General features: G+C 36.4%; 1 protein-coding gene across 6 annotated transcripts in view; it reads left to right on the top strand.

Annotated features, from left to right (window-relative positions):
* Positions 1-17,449, top strand: part of EYA (eyes absent-like protein) — a 39,216-nt gene that overhangs the window by 12,809 nt on the left and 8,958 nt on the right. For 5 of the 6 annotated variants that reach the window (XM_088216189.1, XM_088216191.1, XM_088216190.1 and 2 more), the window contains exons 2-5: positions 5,975-6,254; positions 6,481-6,648; positions 11,533-11,626; positions 13,523-13,699. In XM_088216189.1, coding sequence (XP_088072315.1) covers positions 6,015-6,254; positions 6,481-6,648; positions 11,533-11,626; positions 13,523-13,699 — 679 coding nt within the window. In that variant the 5' untranslated portion in view covers positions 5,975-6,014. The remainder of the gene's footprint in view (positions 1-5,974; positions 6,255-6,480; positions 6,649-11,532; positions 11,627-13,522; positions 13,700-17,449) is intronic. The other variant, XM_088216193.1, reaches the window with a different exon arrangement.

The following is a 17,449-nucleotide window of genomic DNA, read 5'->3' as shown; positions in this document are numbered from 1 at the left end:
TTGTGGGAGGCCGTCAGATCTTAGATGCTGCACTTATAACAAACAAGATTGTTGATGATATACTTAAGAAGAAGAGGAGAGGTCTTCTCTGTAAACTGAATATGGAAAAAGGCATATAATAACGTGAATTTGGTTTTTGTTGATTACATGCTGAAAAGATTGAGTGTTGGTGATAGATGGAGAAAATGGATTACTACTTGTATTACCTTGGTGTGTTATGCAGTAATCATAAATGGAGGACCTTCAGAATTTTTTAGACGTACAAAAGGATTGAGACAAGGGGACTCATTATCACCACTTTTGTTTATTGTGGTAATGGAGGCTTTGAATAGAATGCTTCTAAAAGCTAGAGAACTAGAATCTTTTTCGGGCCTGCACATTGGTGATGGAAGCTGTAAGGAGGAGATCACCCATCTATTTTTTGCAGATGATGTCCTGCTTTTCTGTAATCCGGAGAACACTGCGGTGATGAGTCTTAGATGTATTTTAATGGGCTTCCAACTAGTTTCCGGTCTGAAAATAAATTTGGCAAAATCTAAATTTATAGGGATTAGTGATATAGGGGTGAGTGATATGGAGCAACATGTGAATTTGGCTGACGTTATGAGCTGTACATCATCAAATTTTCCTATAAAGTACCTTGGATTATCTTTGGATGCCAATTACAAAGATCAACGGGTTTGGGAACCGGTAATCAGCCGTGTTGAGAGGAGACTTTCTGGTTTGAAACGGGGGTTGTTTCTAAAGGAGGCCGTTTGACTTTAGTAAAAAGTATACTAAGCAACTTGCCAATTTATTACCTATCTTTGTTTACTATTTCAGCTAGTGTTGCCAAAAAATTAGAAGCTATACAGTCAAGATTTCTTTGGGGTGATTCTGTGGATGTCAGAAAGTTTTATCTGGTCGCTTGGAATGAATTGAAAAAACCTTTACAGAAGGGTCGGCTTGGGATTCGGTCTTTGATCGAGATGAATCAAGCTTTGCAGGGTAAATGGTTATAGAGATTCATGAATGAGGATATAGCACTATGTGGAGAAAAATGATTGCCTCTAAATATGAGCTAGATGCATTCGGGTGGCTGACTCTTGGGGGACAAAGGACTCACAGTAAATGTTTGTGGAAAAAAATTGAAATGCGTAAAGCAAATTTTATGAACCAAATTATGTGGAAGATTGGCAATGGGTTGCGGATCAGTAAAGGGGGTCCACTCAAAGATAGATTTCCCATTGTTTATGCTATATCCACCCACAAGGTTGCCTGTGTTTTGGATTGTTTTGAGAGAAATCAGAATGGTGAAGGATCTTGGGAGGTGGTGGTGAGTCGTAATTTAAATGACTGGGAGTTGCTGGAATATGAAAATTTGATGATGATCCTAGCCAGTATCAATTTGGGCAACAATGTGGATAAACCTTGGTGGAATATCACAAAAAAAGGGGTGTTCATGGTGAAATCCTGATACAAAAAATTGATGCAGTATGATAAGTCAGCAAAATTGACTGATGGTGAAAGGAATATTTTCCTGTTCAAACAGATCTGGAAGGCAAAGGTGCCTCATCGGGTTTCTTTTTTCGCTTGGGAAGCTAGCAGAGAGTGTATATTAACAATTGATAAATTAAAGAGAAGGGGTCTCACTTTGGTTAATGCTTGCTACCTATGCGAACAGGATGAAAAGTCTTGCTGCTACCTTCTGCTTCGCTGTTCTGCTACTTATCCACTGTGGTGTGGGGTGTACAGATGCCTAGGGATCAACTAGGTCATGTCAGGATTGGTAAGGGAGGAGATTGAGGCTTGGGAGAGTTTGAAAAGTTGCTGTTTTTTGGCAGACATTATTCCTCTTACTATTTTGTGGGTTGTATGGAAAGTTAGGAATTGTAGAGTTTTTGAAGGAATTGAAGATACAAAGGGTTTGGATGTACTGAAAAATAGATGGCTTAGGACCCTAGAATTTTTGCTTTTGGGTCATCCTCCGATTAGGATCCAAATGTTTAGGAATACTTTCCGTTTGGAGGATTAAGCTGTAAATAATTGTACATGTTCTGCACCAGTTGGTGCTTATAGCAATACTTATTATACTTTTACTTTCAAAAAAAAAAAAAAATTAACATATCTACAATTGACCCTAAATCATCAAAATGGTTAATGTTATATTCAAGCACAATGGAACCAAAAATATGGAACCATTTGTTCAAAATGTTACTAAAAGTGTCTTCCTTTCTTTCAAAAGCTCTGTTGTTCCGTTCATTCCAAATTATTCAGAAGATAGTAAGAGAGATGAGTCTGAACTTTTTGTTCTTTATGCTTAACATTTCCCAAGCTAGCAATTCTTCTTTAGCAGTACCAGTCCTGACCCAACAAATGCCAAAAAGACCATAGATCAGAGACCATAATGAATAAGTGTTAGGGCACCAAAGCAACAGATGGTTACATGATTCGGAATTGTTCGTGCACAAAAAGCATATGTTGGTTAGAGTAATGTCTCTTTTCATGAGATTGTCAATGGTAAGGATACGATTTTTGGAAGCTTCCCAAGCAAAGAAGGAGATTCTTGGTGGTGCACTAGCTTCCAAATCACTTTTGCAGGGAAAACCGGTTTGTTCTCTCTGTTATGGCCAGCAATATGATTTTAGAAGGAATTGACAATAAAAGAGCCACTGTTGTCCAAAGACTATATCAGCTTGTCTTCTTTGTTGCTAATTCGGGTAGTTTCCAGTAATGGAATTAGATTTTCAAATTCCACTAATTCCCAATCATTTAAATTCCTGTAAACCACAATTTTTCAGCTCCTGTCAATGCTATTATCGAAAGCTTGTTCAATGCACATGTGTTTGTCCATCATCATGTCTTATTATCATACTCTCCTCATTGAAGATTTAATCTTGAATTGCTGACCAAGAAAAAAAGAAAGACTTAATCCTAGAAATTTTCCCTGAATGCTCATTTGGAAATGCAAAGCTTCGCTTCAGGCTGCTTTTCTTTTTTAGGCAGGCTCTTGAGGTTGCATTCTTATTATGGATAATTTGAGAAAGAAAGGTTGCATCATTGCCAAGTCAGTGCCTACTTTGTCAGGTTAAAATAAATCTTCTAACTGGCTTCTTCTATGTTACCCTCGAGGAAGAAGGTTTGGGATTTGATTCTCAATCTTCTGGGAATCTTGTGGGGTGTTAGTGGGCTCTATTTAAGGAGAACTTTTGACTTGGGATGTTTTTTTGGTAGCAAGAGGAAGAAAAGGTTTCTTACCCTTATTCCTAATTCCTTTTTCCTCGTGCCATCTTCTGGTCCTTTTGAGAGTATCAAATCTAATTTTACTACTTTTGGAGATGGTTGGTTTCAAACTCTACATATTCCACAAAAGGGCATTCTCTCTTGGTTGGAGAAGTCTTAAGGATGTCTGATAGGGTCCTGGGCTTTGGATCTGGTCACAGGATCCGCTAGTGTGAAATCCTAGCGTAAGCAAGCTGCTCGTTTCCGAGTTTTTCGGCTTTGCTGACTTATGGTGAGGCTCATTTAAGAAAACTTTCGATCTTTTAGAGATAAACTCTTTGGATTAATAGCTTGATGATTTTATTTATGATAGTAGATGCATTTATAGGGAAGCTAATTGAATTAGATCCCTATTACAATTCTAGAATATAGTTCTAGTTTTATTCCAAGTCCTAATCTAAATCTAATTATAATTCTAGAAGCCTAATTCTTGTCTTGTTCCAATTTCCTAATATAAATTAACTCTAAATAATTAATTTAAATTTTTAAATAATTCTAACTCTTATTACTTCCTTAAAGAAAACAACTTCCTACTAGACTTAAACTCTTCTTTTTGTTGCTTTGATGAGTTTCATACCCTGTTATTTTTCGTATTGTAACATTTCTCCTCTTCTTGAACTGAAGCTTATCTGTAAGCACCAATGTCGTTTTTTTGTCTCTTGCTTCCTCCTCATCTCTTGCCTCATCATTGTCAAATTCCAAGCAGAATATCTTTTCACATGCTCCAGAACAAACGATTCATGATAGTTGAAGCAGAGACCCTTCTTCCTCCTGTCTTCCATCTCGTTCCTACTCAATTTCTTGATAAATGGCAGGTTGGATGCTCGTATGCTTGCTGTTGTCCTCCTGTTTCTTTTGATCACTCCTTCTCTCATTGAGCCTTTACCAAACTCATAGCAGTTGTGATGTCAGGTGGTTGTTATAGCTTGACTTCAACAACGATACATTCTTGAAGACTACTCATGAAGATCTCAACTTCCATCTCAGGGATGAGGGTGGATGCACGTGCCGAGAGCTGCTAGAAATATTGTTAGTGGCTACCATCTCTCCTGCTTTGATGTGACCAAATCTCCCAATTTGTTCATGTGTAGCCGGGAGCTGAATCTAAGGTTACAGTGAGGCTGATTGGTTTCTCTCCAACTTTAAGAACCATAGTTGGGCGTCATCTTCAAGGTGGAAAGAGGTTAAGCCCACTTTGTCTTATTTAGCAATCCTTTGGTGTTGGAAGAAGTGTTGGCACCTGTTAATCCATCCCAATGGATCAGCTGAACCATCATATTTAGGAAAGTCTAACCTTGCAAATCGCGGCACCATACTTTCCCCTTTTGTATTGTCACTGGAATCAGCTAGCTGCTTGTCTTTTTTTTTTAATTGAGCTAGTGGTATCGGCAGTCTTCCTCCTCATAGTTGACAGTTCCCAGGATAAGCTTTCAACCTAAGCAGCGAGCTCGTGTTGCGTTTCTTCCAAACGGATACGTTCCTTCTGGTATTGCTTCATGAATGTCTCAAACTGCTGTTGGAACATTTGAAAAATCTTCCATGACCGCCGACTCTGATATCAATGTGATGGGGTCTCGGACTTTAGATCTGGTCACCGGGCACACTAGTGTTAAATCCTGGAGTAAGCAAGCTGCTTGCTTCCAGTTTTCTGGCCTTGCCGGCCAATGGTGAGGTTCGACTAAGAGAACCTCCGATCTTTTAAAGATAAACTCTTTACATTAATAGTTTACTGATTTTATTTATAATAATAGATGTATTTATAGAGAAGTTAATTGAATTAGATCCCTATTACAATTTTAGGAATAATAATCCTAGCTTTATTCCAAGTGTTCATCCAAATCTAATTATAGTTCTAGGAATCTTAATCTAATTTTATTCTGATTTTCTAATCTAAATAATTAATATAAATGTTCAAATAATTCTAACAACGTTTATTAGTTCCTTAAAAAAACCAACTTACTACTTGACTTAAACTTGTTCCTTTTGCTGCTTCCATGGGTTCCACGCCTTATATTTCCTGTACTGTAATAGTATCATTAGTTTTATGTCTGATTCCTTTGTTTAATTTTGATCCTTGCCTGCAATTCCTATCTAAATTCAAATCTAAATAATTAAGATAAATGTTCAAATAATTCTAACTCTTATTAGTTCCTTAAAGAAACCAACTTACTACTAGACTTAAACGCCTTCCTTTTGCTGCTTCTGTGGGTTCCACACCCTATTATTTTCTGTATTGTAATGATATCATTATTTTTATGTCTGATTCCTTTGTTTAATTTTGATCCTTGCCTGTACATGCATAGGACTTCCTGGATGCTTCTGAATATACTAAAATCTATTAAGACAATTTAGTTCATGAAATAACCTGTGAGTGAGCCTATTGAAAACAGCACTAGAATGAAACATGTTTTTCTTATTATTGTACTTTATCTGAACTTTTTAAAAACTCCTTTTATATATTTTCAGTTTTTCCATCCCTTATTTTTTATTGCAAATACTGATTTTACTTTTTTTTCAAGTTCTTTTGTGGATTTGGACTTGATGAATGATGAACAGAAAGATGCAATGTTCACAATATGAAGGACAAAGGAAATCTCTCCTTGGCCCTGTAGATTGATTAACTACTGAACTGTGGTTTCTATTTCATGGATACATGATTTCTTTTTCCGAATATCCTTATAACACCTAAAACATGGTTATTAATGCAATGCAGGTTCCTGCAATCTGAGTTGGCACGAGAAAAAAACAAGAACATGAGTGGGGATGCAATATTTTATGATGGAAAAAGCATATCTTCTGCTAGTAAAGATCAAATGATTAATATATATATATGGGACATGGACGAAACTCTTATATTGCTTAAGTCTTTGTTGAATGGGACATATGCAGATTTGTTCAATGGTTTAAAGGATGTAAAAAAGGGTTCAGAGATAGGAAAGATGTGGGAGAATCACATCCTTAAAATCTGTGATGATTTATTCTTTTATGAGCAAGTAAGCTAGTCTTTCTGACCTGTTTTTTTTATGGATTTCTAGGTTCAAGCTTTTGAATTACATTTAGGTCATTCTTAATTGTCATATTGTTCTATAAAGCAGTTGAACAGTTTTCATTTTACGGAGTTCCATCATTGATTTCCAATGCATTTATTATTCCATAACGAATAACAAAATAGAAAACCTCAAATGAAGTATCTCAACTTTGACAATCTTTCAATTGCAGATTGAGAACTACAACAAGCCTTTTCTTGATGCATTAAGCCAATATGATGATGGGCAGGACCTTTCTGATTATAATTTTAGTGAAGATGATATAAATTCTCCTACTGATGATCCCAACAAAAGAAGACTAGCATATCGGTATCGAATCATAGCTCACAAGTACAAACAGGTACATTTAACCTATATATAAATATTTGTCATCCATAAGATCCTTTTATTTATGAGGAATTAGCTAAATATTAAATGTGTCTAGAGTTAGAAAGTATAGAGGACCCATTAGGCCACATTTTTTTTCACTTTATAACTCTTCAAGGCATTGGCGATTTCTTCCTCAGAGAAAGGCCTCTCCATTCACTCCCCATCCTTTTGACTTAGAGAAGTAAAATCCAAACATCAAGAGAAGGTCTCCCTTCCTCAGGGTCATCACTAAGATAAAAAAAGGGTCTTCCCATATGTCTTTAAGGCCCTCTTCCGAGCAATAAACCCAATTGCTTACCTCTATCTCGATAGCAAAATTGCATCTTATGAGGTGACTAGCTATTATGTCTAAAATCTAGTATTCCTGTGAACCTCGTTTACCTATAATTATCACAACTCTATCTCTATGTTCTTTCCTTTACCAGGCTTAAGAATTAGCAATTTCACTCTAGTATTGCATCAGATTTCCCTTGCTAGAATCCGACACTCTTGTGATATCCAACCTATCGAAGTCCTGGTAAGGAGATTCTACATTTCCTCTGTGTCTTCAAAAATCTCATTGCTCCAATTATTTAGTTATGTCTTTCACATGAGACAGTTTTTTAGCCACCTTGAAGAGGCTGATTTGTGAAATTAGCAGCAGAGGTAGGAGAAGGAAGAGGGGAAGAAGAGAATAAAGGGAGAGAGTTATAGAGGATAAAACTTAGAGTAGATTTTCATTCATTTTCTTCATGATTTTTTGTTATTACAATCCCACAAAAATTTATAGAAGTGCCGTCCTACAAAGAGAATGAAACAAAAATAACTTAGTACTACGTGCAGACGATGGCTGGCATATCATGTCCTTTCATACTAGAATCCTTCTGGCTAATTCCTAACAACTGTTTATTCGTGAACATAAAACAGAATAACATTATTGATATCCCTAGCCTTTCTGGTCCTGACATTTTTTTCCACTTAAGCTTGCTATCATTTTTTATCCAATGAGAGGTGGGCTGGTTCGAAACTTCATAGATTGGCAATTTATTGTAGCGACCATCTCTAGACCCATGAGAGGGCACAAGTTGGCAGCTTGTTGTCGCCGCCACCTTTGGGTCATTGAAACGTTAACACCTGAAGGACAACAAAAAACAAGCTGCTTTATCTGATGTAAGCCAAATATGATTGATTTATCCAATTAGGGATTTGGTGATAAAAACCTAGAATGACACCTAATGTTTTCTAGGCAGTACACTTAAGAAGTCTTAAATATTATATTTAAGGGTTTGATTGTATCACATAATCAGAAAATTAAGAAAATCTCAAATGTTTTGTTGAATAACTGAATGCTCCTCTGAAAGAGGTCACATGCGTATTTATAGATTAGGGAGTACCAAAACTAATTTAGGATACTACTAATAAAATAGAAATATTAATACTAAAGAGATTAGGAATAATAATCCTAATATAAATTGGAAATATTAAAACAAATAGGGAGACTAAATACTATTAAGAGTAAAATTATAAAGTTATAAACTAATAATCCTCCTAAATAGTAGAGTAATATTGCATCTAATAGAATTGTAATTTTTGATCTATTTAGGCAATTTTAAACTAACTCATTCAGCATTATTTTCTCCTAGTTGGATAAAACTCATCCATGAGTTTTGAAGTGACAGATGATGTAAAATCTTAATGCTTGAGCTCTCTTTTGAAAATTTAACGAATTATGTGCGTGGTCATTTTCTTCGGCCTACGGTGCGTCTTATCTGAAGGGAGCACACTTTGGTGGTATGATTGCTGGAGCCTCTCCTTGTTCTGCTTGCTGGCCTATCGGGGTAGCAGCCTTCAGGCTTTGCCTTTATAATAAGAAATTCCGGTTCGGGCCAGGAAAGCTCTGGAAAAGACAGAAAGGAAGGGGTCCATGTAGCTGCTGCGTCCGCCCCTCTTATTAGTCAATGGGGCAGCAGGTTCGGTATCTACTAGAAAACAGAGAATCCACCTCAGATAACCACACCTCTGCAGACTAGGCAGCGTGTGGAATGGCCGAGAGAGGACCTTTTCGGATAAAATAGTATGATGGTAGCATGGAAACATGAATGCTTGATGGTATAATGAAATCAACATATTGACTAATTTACACTTCAAATTCATCTTTGAGTTGGATATCATTAGACCCAATTATTGGCTTAGGTTCCTTATTGTATTGAACTTTCATAGAACTTTCTATGGGGTATGAAAGATCTTGAATAACCTCAATTTCTTTACTCTTAGGAACATATGATATTTATTCTTGATTCTCAACTTCAAGGGGTTCCTTCTCTTTATTTTTTTCATAAACTGCATGTGCTTTTGGACGTTTATTCATCTCTTTGTCGGAGGTTTTAAAATTACATCCATTATTTCGAGCATAAAAAGATAAGTATTATTAGTCTCATCATGCTGAACATTTTGATCATAAAAGCCAAGGTTGACCTACAAAAATATGTGTGAATATCATAGGAACAATATTGCACAAGATTGAATCACTAAAGTTACCGTGATGAATAAAAACAGGAATCTGTTGAGTTACGAAATGGTTGAATTATCCATTCAAACTAGTCTATATGGTTGGAGATGCAGTTGCATTCAAAGATTGAATCATTCAACTGTAGATATTGAAATAAGATTTCTGCAACATTCTTCATGAATGACAAGTATCTTATATTTATCTTCACAGCAAGCTACAGTTTGAAAAATTGGAGAAACTTTGGATATTTTTCCACTTAAATTGCATAGTTGTGCTTAGTTATAGTTGAAAAAGATATGTTGATCCTATCGTTCTTGAGTTGCGATAATTTTTTTCTCAAGATTCCATATGTCTTGTTCACTCTAATTTCTGTGAAGAAACTACAAAATAAGAAGAGTAGATAAGAATATCTTGCTTTGCATTACTGAAAACTGGTCTTAAAGGAGATAAACATGTCTCGATTTGGTGAAACCCAGTTCAAAAAGTTAAAACAAAGGCATGATATTGAAATGCTCTCTCGCAACTGCGCGTGCTTGGTCCATCAAGCGGCTTCTGGTCACTAGACAATGGTGAGCTTTTGCTAATTGAATCAACTAGAGGTGCTGGTTGCAGATCAGAGGGTTTTTGTAAGATATTGATTATGCAGAAGCCTGGGATCGCAAGAGACAGTGGCTGGGAGAGCCTGCGCCAGCAAGTGTGGAGGTTTCTGGCGGAGTTTCAAAGTGGGGCTGTTGGGGTCTATCGATTGGAACCTTTCAAGAGCAGTGGTAGAGGTAGTGTCGGCCACCTTCTAGGGCTAGTTGGTGGATGGGTTGACAGTGTTTTAGGGTTTCTGTAATTTTTTATTTTCATATGGTTTTGGGGCTATTTAGGTGTATGGTTTTGAGATTTTATGTAGGGTTCTTTAGTTTTGATATCAAATTAATATAGGACAAATAAGGTTGATTTGTCCTATTAAGGATTTGAGAGTAAAGATTTAGATATCACACCTAGGGTTTTTTAGACATCATATTAAAAAGTTGTAAGCATCACATTTAAGAAGGTATCACAAGTTGAAAGTTGGGAAACTCTTAAAATATTTTGTTGAATAATTGCATGCTTCTCCGAAAGAGGTTACAACCGTATTTACAGAGTGCTTAATAAGCCTTTCTCAATTAGGTTAATAAATACCAAAAATAATTTAGGAAGACTACCTCTAATAAAATAAGAATACTGATATTAAAAAAATTAGAAATATTCACTCTAATACAAATAGGAAATATTAAAACAAATAGAAGAACTAAATACGAATAAGAATAAAATCTTAAAGTTACTAAAACTATAATAATAGATTCCTTATAGTATAATCATTTTTTCATTTAATTAAATTATAGTTCGTAATCTATTTAGGCAATCTAAAACTAATTCATTCTACATCAATATCATTCTATCACTAGTAAGATGCCACCTTATTGTAAAAAAAAGTGAATAAAAAAGGTACAACCAAAATAACTCATAAATTTAGATAATTTTCCTAAATAGCCTATATCTCTCTTAAATAGGCCTGATATATAAGAGTTTTAAAAAAATTACAAACTATTATAGCATCACATTTTAATGCCAAAAACATTTTATCTAGCTTGTGCCCATTATACATCAATTCTCCTTGACTTTTTTTTGAAACAAAAAGTGTGAATATATATTAACAGGGTACTAATGAGGATACCACTCATTTACAAATTTACAAACTTGTTAGGGTGTCAATAACATCTCCAAAATTTTCATCTTTAATGATGTCATGATCCAAAACTATGTATCCAAAATAATTAAACCATAACTCTCTTAGTCTATTAGTATCCATCTCTATACAATCAAACGCTCTCCTATTCATTTCTTTCCAAATGACCCAAAAAATGGTTAAAGGGATGATCTTAACAATATTCTTTTTCAGGCTAATCTCGTTCCAAGCCCATATCTCATCAAAAACCAAGCCTAAAACCCAATTGATCCCGAGCAGTCTATATATCTGGAACCATAGCTTATAGACAGCTGGCGAAGAAAGAAGTGGCAGCATTCAACTCTCTTTGACATCATCAGGCCGATTAGTGATGGGACAAAAGCAGGGGTTTTTCTTCTCCTTGGGGGGTGTCGGGGGGTTTCCACATTATTTCTTTTTCTTATTTCTTTTTGTGTATCTTGATTGTCTTTTACTTTGGTATAATATAAAGCTATTTTCTTTATAAAAGCTATTTGACAGGGTGCACATGAAACATCTCAAAGTATCTTTACAGTGGTTATGTAATATTACTAAATAAAAGACTACTTGAGATGTTACAATGTGAACAAATACACAAGAAAAAGCTCTAATTTTCTCCTTTGCAATTTTAGGGTTTGCGTAATATTATTGACCAAGAGATGATGGATCATTGTGATGAGTTGTATGATATCACAGATGAATATACAGACAGATGGCTTTCTTCAGGTAGATTTTCTTACTATTATTTTGCTCTTGATTAGTTTCATAATTTCCTTTGAAATCTAAGCACCTGGGCTGATAGCTATTTGTTTGTCATGTGATTATAGTTGTCAAGTACTTTCACTCATTCATTTTAAGAAACATTCTTGAATAATCAAAACAGAATGGATTCAGAATCTTCTTCAGTATAGATGGTGAGCAGTGGCTAAGAGGAATCATTCTCAGTCTGAGTGGTCAAAATGAGATTGTTTTTTTAGGAATTGAGCTAACTAGTATATTATTGATCTTCTGAATGAGGCAGGGAGATTTGGATTTAAACCAGTTGATGCTCCTATAATCCTAATCTCAAATTGGCTATGGATGATTCCTTAAAAAAAAAAAAAGTATAGGTGAGGGAGAACTATTGGAAGACTGTGATTAGGAGGCTAATTGGAAACATAAAACTAGAATTAAGGAGAAAATCCTGGCCTAACTATAATAATAATCCTAGTACAAAGATGTTTCAATAAAAAAAATACTAATACAACACTCAAAGGAATATAACATAAAACTAGAATCCTAAAGTTACTAAAGACTAATCTTAGCCACTATTAAATTAAATTTGTAGATTTGCTAGAAATACAACTCCTAAACTTTTGAGAGATTTAAGTCTACATCCACTTTCAATCATGGATCAGATATGTCATGTGCACCAATCATTTTTAGGAATCAACTTCTCATTAGGTCCCCTGAAGGTGTTGTAAACATATTACTAATGTTCACTGTCCCTGACATGAGTAGTTCCAATAATGTTCAATAGAAGTTCTTCTCAAAGAAAATTATGAAGAAACCGGTTTAAAGCAATATGGTTGATGCCTGGCTCTTACAGAGTAATTCCTTTGGTATCATCCGATGCATAAGGAGACTTCTGCTTATGGAATGCGAGGAAGATTGACCATGAACACATCTCACTCATAAATTTCTGTCCCTAGAATGTGTTTGGCTCAATGGACCAATGGTACTCGTTTGCATACATCGCCAATCACCCATCTTGTGTTCAACTTTGTTCAGTATTCTTTATTGATCTGAAACTCAGTGGCAATGATGTTTGAAGAGATAGGTTGGCGTCCTCAGACCTAAGATCTTTAACCAAATTCTGAGATGGGCCTCAAGCATAAACATGGCAATTACCCATCCAGTGTGCAACTCTGATTGGTGTGAATTATTGATCCCAAACTCAGTGGCAAAGATTTTTGAAGAGATATCTGGTCGTTCATCCTTGCATGTAAGACTGAAACCAGGTTCTGGCTTTTTTGTTTGCATCTGGAAATATATTCTGCATTTGAAAGAATTCCTGAACACAATAAAAAAATGCATAAAATATTGCCCAATAGATTTCATGACACAGCACACCAAATATTCATATCAATAACTTAGGTGGTTAATTGAACATGATTCATAATAAAAAAGGTATAGGCATTGCAATATGCTCTCAAAAACCTGTTAATATATTTGTATAGGCATTGCAATATGCTCTCAAAACCTTATTGTTCTCATACTTGCTAATGAAATATGTTTGTTCTGGTCAATCCTGTAAAAGCAGAAAAGCACAAAAGAGGGACCAATGATCCAAAAGTAAGCTCTCTAACAGTCCATAAGCACTAACTCTACTTATTTCTATGCCGTAACAGGATCCATAATTTGGGACTGTAACATGGTTATTTCACTGGTCCTTGTATTTTGTGCATTATACCCTCTCTTTTTTTTTTTTTTGGGGGGGGGGGGGTTAAAATCTGTGGCCATTGACATTGTTTGTCATCCTCGTTGTAGTCTTTATATGGTTTCTGGAGCTGATTGAACTTTGACCATATTACTTCATATTTCTCTTGCATCGTTTATAGTGTAATCTTTTCACAAATGCAGCACATGCCTTATTGGAAGAGTGTTTGGGTCGGAAGGAAGACTCTGTGGACGGTGACATCAGTTCTACCAGCCGAACAGTTGGGCACATAAATGTTCTTGTGACTTCTGGAGCATTGATACCTAGCCTTGTCAAATGCTTACTGTTTCGACTTAATGATTTCATAGCTCATAATAATGGTTAGTTCATTTAATTTTATTTTTTTTTTGGTAAGCATTTAGTTTGGATTTTGTTTATGAAAGATGTGATACTCCATATGCCTTGACTTTTGATCCCGTATTCATACCTATGAGAGCGCTCGACAAAAGGTAGTTGTGATTTAAAAATTGGAGATTTTGATTTTTTTCTGGAGATAAACACTGAAACAAAGTACGGGTGGCAGGTTGAAATCAACGTATCATTAGGATCCTGGTTCATTCACGGCTGGAGGATCCTTACTTAGCAAGGGTTAGGGTTGTGAAATGAGAACAGAAAGTTAGGCAGAGGAAAATCAGAGAGCAGGAAGAACAGCGGGAGAATTTAGAGAGAGAGAGAGAATGAAAGAGAAATAGAGAATTTGATTTATAGTATTTTGATAATTCCTTACAGCCTATATCATTCCCCATATATAGTAAATTCTACTGTTATGATTGGATAAAATAATAACAAACATGGAAGACCGAGTACAACATAGCTGGCACATGGTACAGAGTTGGTATAATAGTAATGGGTGGGATGATTTTGGGAGGGTTTTCGATGTATTAACTGACATGTAAATATTTGGTATAGGGGCGCAACCCCTTGGTGCCATATACATGATATACAAGTTTTTATCTAAAAAAAAGGTAACGACTGTGAGCCAAAAGACAGAAAATAGAAATTCAAAGGAAAAGTGATCGCTAAAATTCCCTATATTTATTTGGCACCATTTTGGTTCCTAGCACTTCTCCTGGCTTGAAGAGCAACTTTATTCTTAAGGTTTAACTGTGGAATCTGCCCCTTAAAAAGTTCCAATCCTCCCAAGAAGTCTCATATGATGCTATATTTAGCCATTTAACCACAGCTTGCTCAATTGGCTTGCATATGAGATGAATAGTTCTCTTTTATAAAATAAGCTCAAGCTCCACCTATACTGTCCTTGTGAATCAATGAGTGACAACTGCTTCTGAATTTATGGGGTACTTCCTATATATTTCTTGAGCATGGAGACGTGAAAGCCTGGATGTATGGCACCGCTGGCAGACAATTTAAGTCTGTAGGAACTGTTCCTATTTTCTGTTTCACCTTGAAAGGCCCATAAAATTTTAGAGCCAATTTGAGTTACCTTCGAACTACATTGAGGACTGCCTTTGTGGCTGTAACTTAAGCAATATCCAGTCTTGCACTTCAAAGCTTCTTCCTGTTCTTCTAGCGTTAGCAAATTGTTTGGCTTGATTTTGAGCCTCCATTAGGTGCTCCCAGATTATCCGATTCATTTCCTGTTGATCTTGCATCCATTCCTTCAAACCTTGTGCCTTAATATCAAGGTCTTGTCATTCCATGATGTGTGGCAGGGGGTAACCATACAAGGTTGAGAATGGTGGCATCTTGAGGCTTGAATGATATGTGCTGCTTTACTACTAGTCAACAATAGTTGGCCACTTGGACCATGATCTTGATCTCCTGAAAATCATGCACCTTAGGTCGCCTTCCAAGCACTGATTAATCCTTTCTGTCAGGCCATTGGATTATGGATGGTAGGCAGTACTTTGGTGCAGTTTGGTTCCTGTCATCTTCACTAATTCTTGCCAGAATTTGCTTGTAAAGACATTGTTTCGGTTGGTCACAATTTGTCTCGAGGTCCCATGAAGTTTGTGGATTTGTCAGGAAATATGTGCTGTGAATGGATGTGTCAAGGCTATGGAATGGCTGTACTTGGTAAATCTGTCAACTACCACTGAAACAATGTTCCTGCCTTCCAATTTGGGAAGCTGCCCAATAAAAATAAAATCCATGGTGATTTCATGCTTGAGTGCGAATTTCAAGATGGAGTAGGCATGGATAGGACACGTGCTCTACTTTGCACCTTTGACAAGTATCACAATTCTTAATCTGTTCTGTCACCTGCTCCTTCATCTCGGGCCAATAAAACTGTTGTTTCAATTGATGGTAAGTACCTCTAGTTCCTGAATGACTTTCCAGTAGGGAATCATGATAGGCTTGAAGCAACTGCTCCCTCAAGTGTCTTCATTTATCCATGAAATTTCTCTTCTTTGTACCTTATCATTCCATGCTCAAAAGAATATAGGGGTTTACCCGTAGAGTCTGTGGGTAATTCAGTAAGAAATTTACCTGTTTCTTCATTATTTTGGTAAGAGTTCTGCACTTGTTGACCCATGAGGGAATCACCATGTTTGCAAGGCTGCGAGCTTCCCCTTCATCTGGAGTTTCTCATCTGGATAGTGCATTTGCAATGCTGTTATCCCTTCCCTTCTTGTATTGAATTGTATAAGTCAACCCTAACAATTTGAAAACCTCATTTTGTTGGATGAAGGTCTTAAGCCTTTGCTCAAGCATATGCTTTATGCTTTTTTGGTCAGTGCAGATGATAAAGGAAATGCCCTCTAGGTAGTGCCTCCACTCGCTCGCTGCTATGATGATAGTTATCATTTCTTTCTCATAAATAGATAACAATTGGTGTTTGGTGCTCAAGGCTTTAGTAAGATAACAATTGGTGCTCTCTGCTCCAATGCCCTTGTCAAAAGCATCAGTCTCAAGCTCAAATGATTTGGTGAAGCCTGGTACTGCCAGCATTAGGGCTATTGTCATGGCCTCCTTAAGCCTTCCAAATGCTGCCTCTGCTTCATCATTCCATCCAAAGGCATTTTTTTAGTAGCCCCATCAATGGTCTACTTATTTTACCATAATCTTTGACAAATTTGTGGTAGTAGCCAGTAAGACTCAAGAATCCTCTCAAGGCTTTAATGTTCGTCAGTCTTGGCCAGGTCATTGTAGCTTCTACCTTACTTTCGCCTGTCTGCACTGCTGCAGAAATCCAGTGCCCTAGATACTCCACCTGCTTCTGCATGAAGCAACGCTTTGATTCCTTGGCCAACAATTGTTGTGCCTTGGAACAGAAAATAGTGTCCAAGTGGGAGAAGTGTTCCTCCAAGGTTTGGCTGTAGGCTAAAATATCAAGGTGTGACTGTAAACTAGAATATCACAAAGAACACTAGGACAAATTTTCTCAAATGTGGTCTAAACACACAAATCATGAGATATTGAAATATAACAGGTGCAACACTTAAACAGAAGGCATCACTTTAAACTCAAAGTGCAGGTGGTGACTTCTAAAGGCCGTTTTCAGCACATCTTCAGCCTTCACTCTTTGATGATAGCTGGACCTTAAGTTAATTCTGGAGAATGTTATGGCCTAGGGTAGCTCATGCAACAGATCGTCAATCACTGATATAAGAAATTTGTTTTTCACTGTAATTGCAGTGAGCTGGTGATAGTCTACATATTATTTTTTGAAATAAGGCGGTGTGTACATAAAATCTCCAGTTATCTTCATTCTTCTTCACTAGAAGCACCGGTGAGAGAAAAGGACCATGACTTGGTTGGATAACTGAGCTTATCCAGCATAAGGGTCACCATTCTTTGAATTTCTGTTTTTTGAAAAAAGGGTATCTATAGGGTCTTACATTCACTGTTGCTGTTCCAGGAAGAAGAGTTATTCCATGATCTTATTCTCCAATTGGTGGTAGGCTTCTTGGCACTTCAAAGATGTCTTTGTTGTTGGCCTCTTGGTTCTTCAAAGGTGTCTTTATTGTAGGCCTCTTGGCTCTTCAAAGATGTCTTTGTATCATCTCATCAGTGCATTAAGTCTGTCCTGAATATCACTTGTTTTATGTGAATTCCAGGCTGTTGTAGCTGCCTGAAGTTCCGGGGAACATAGGGCACTACTAAAG

This window comes from Carica papaya, chromosome 3, assembly GCF_054855325.1.
Source record: "Carica papaya isolate Zhongbai chromosome 3, ASM5485532v1, whole genome shotgun sequence".
NCBI lineage: Eukaryota > Viridiplantae > Streptophyta > Magnoliopsida > Brassicales > Caricaceae > Carica > Carica papaya.
The sequence above is the reverse complement of the archived record's forward strand: the minus strand, read 5'-3'. Positions and strand labels throughout refer to the sequence as shown.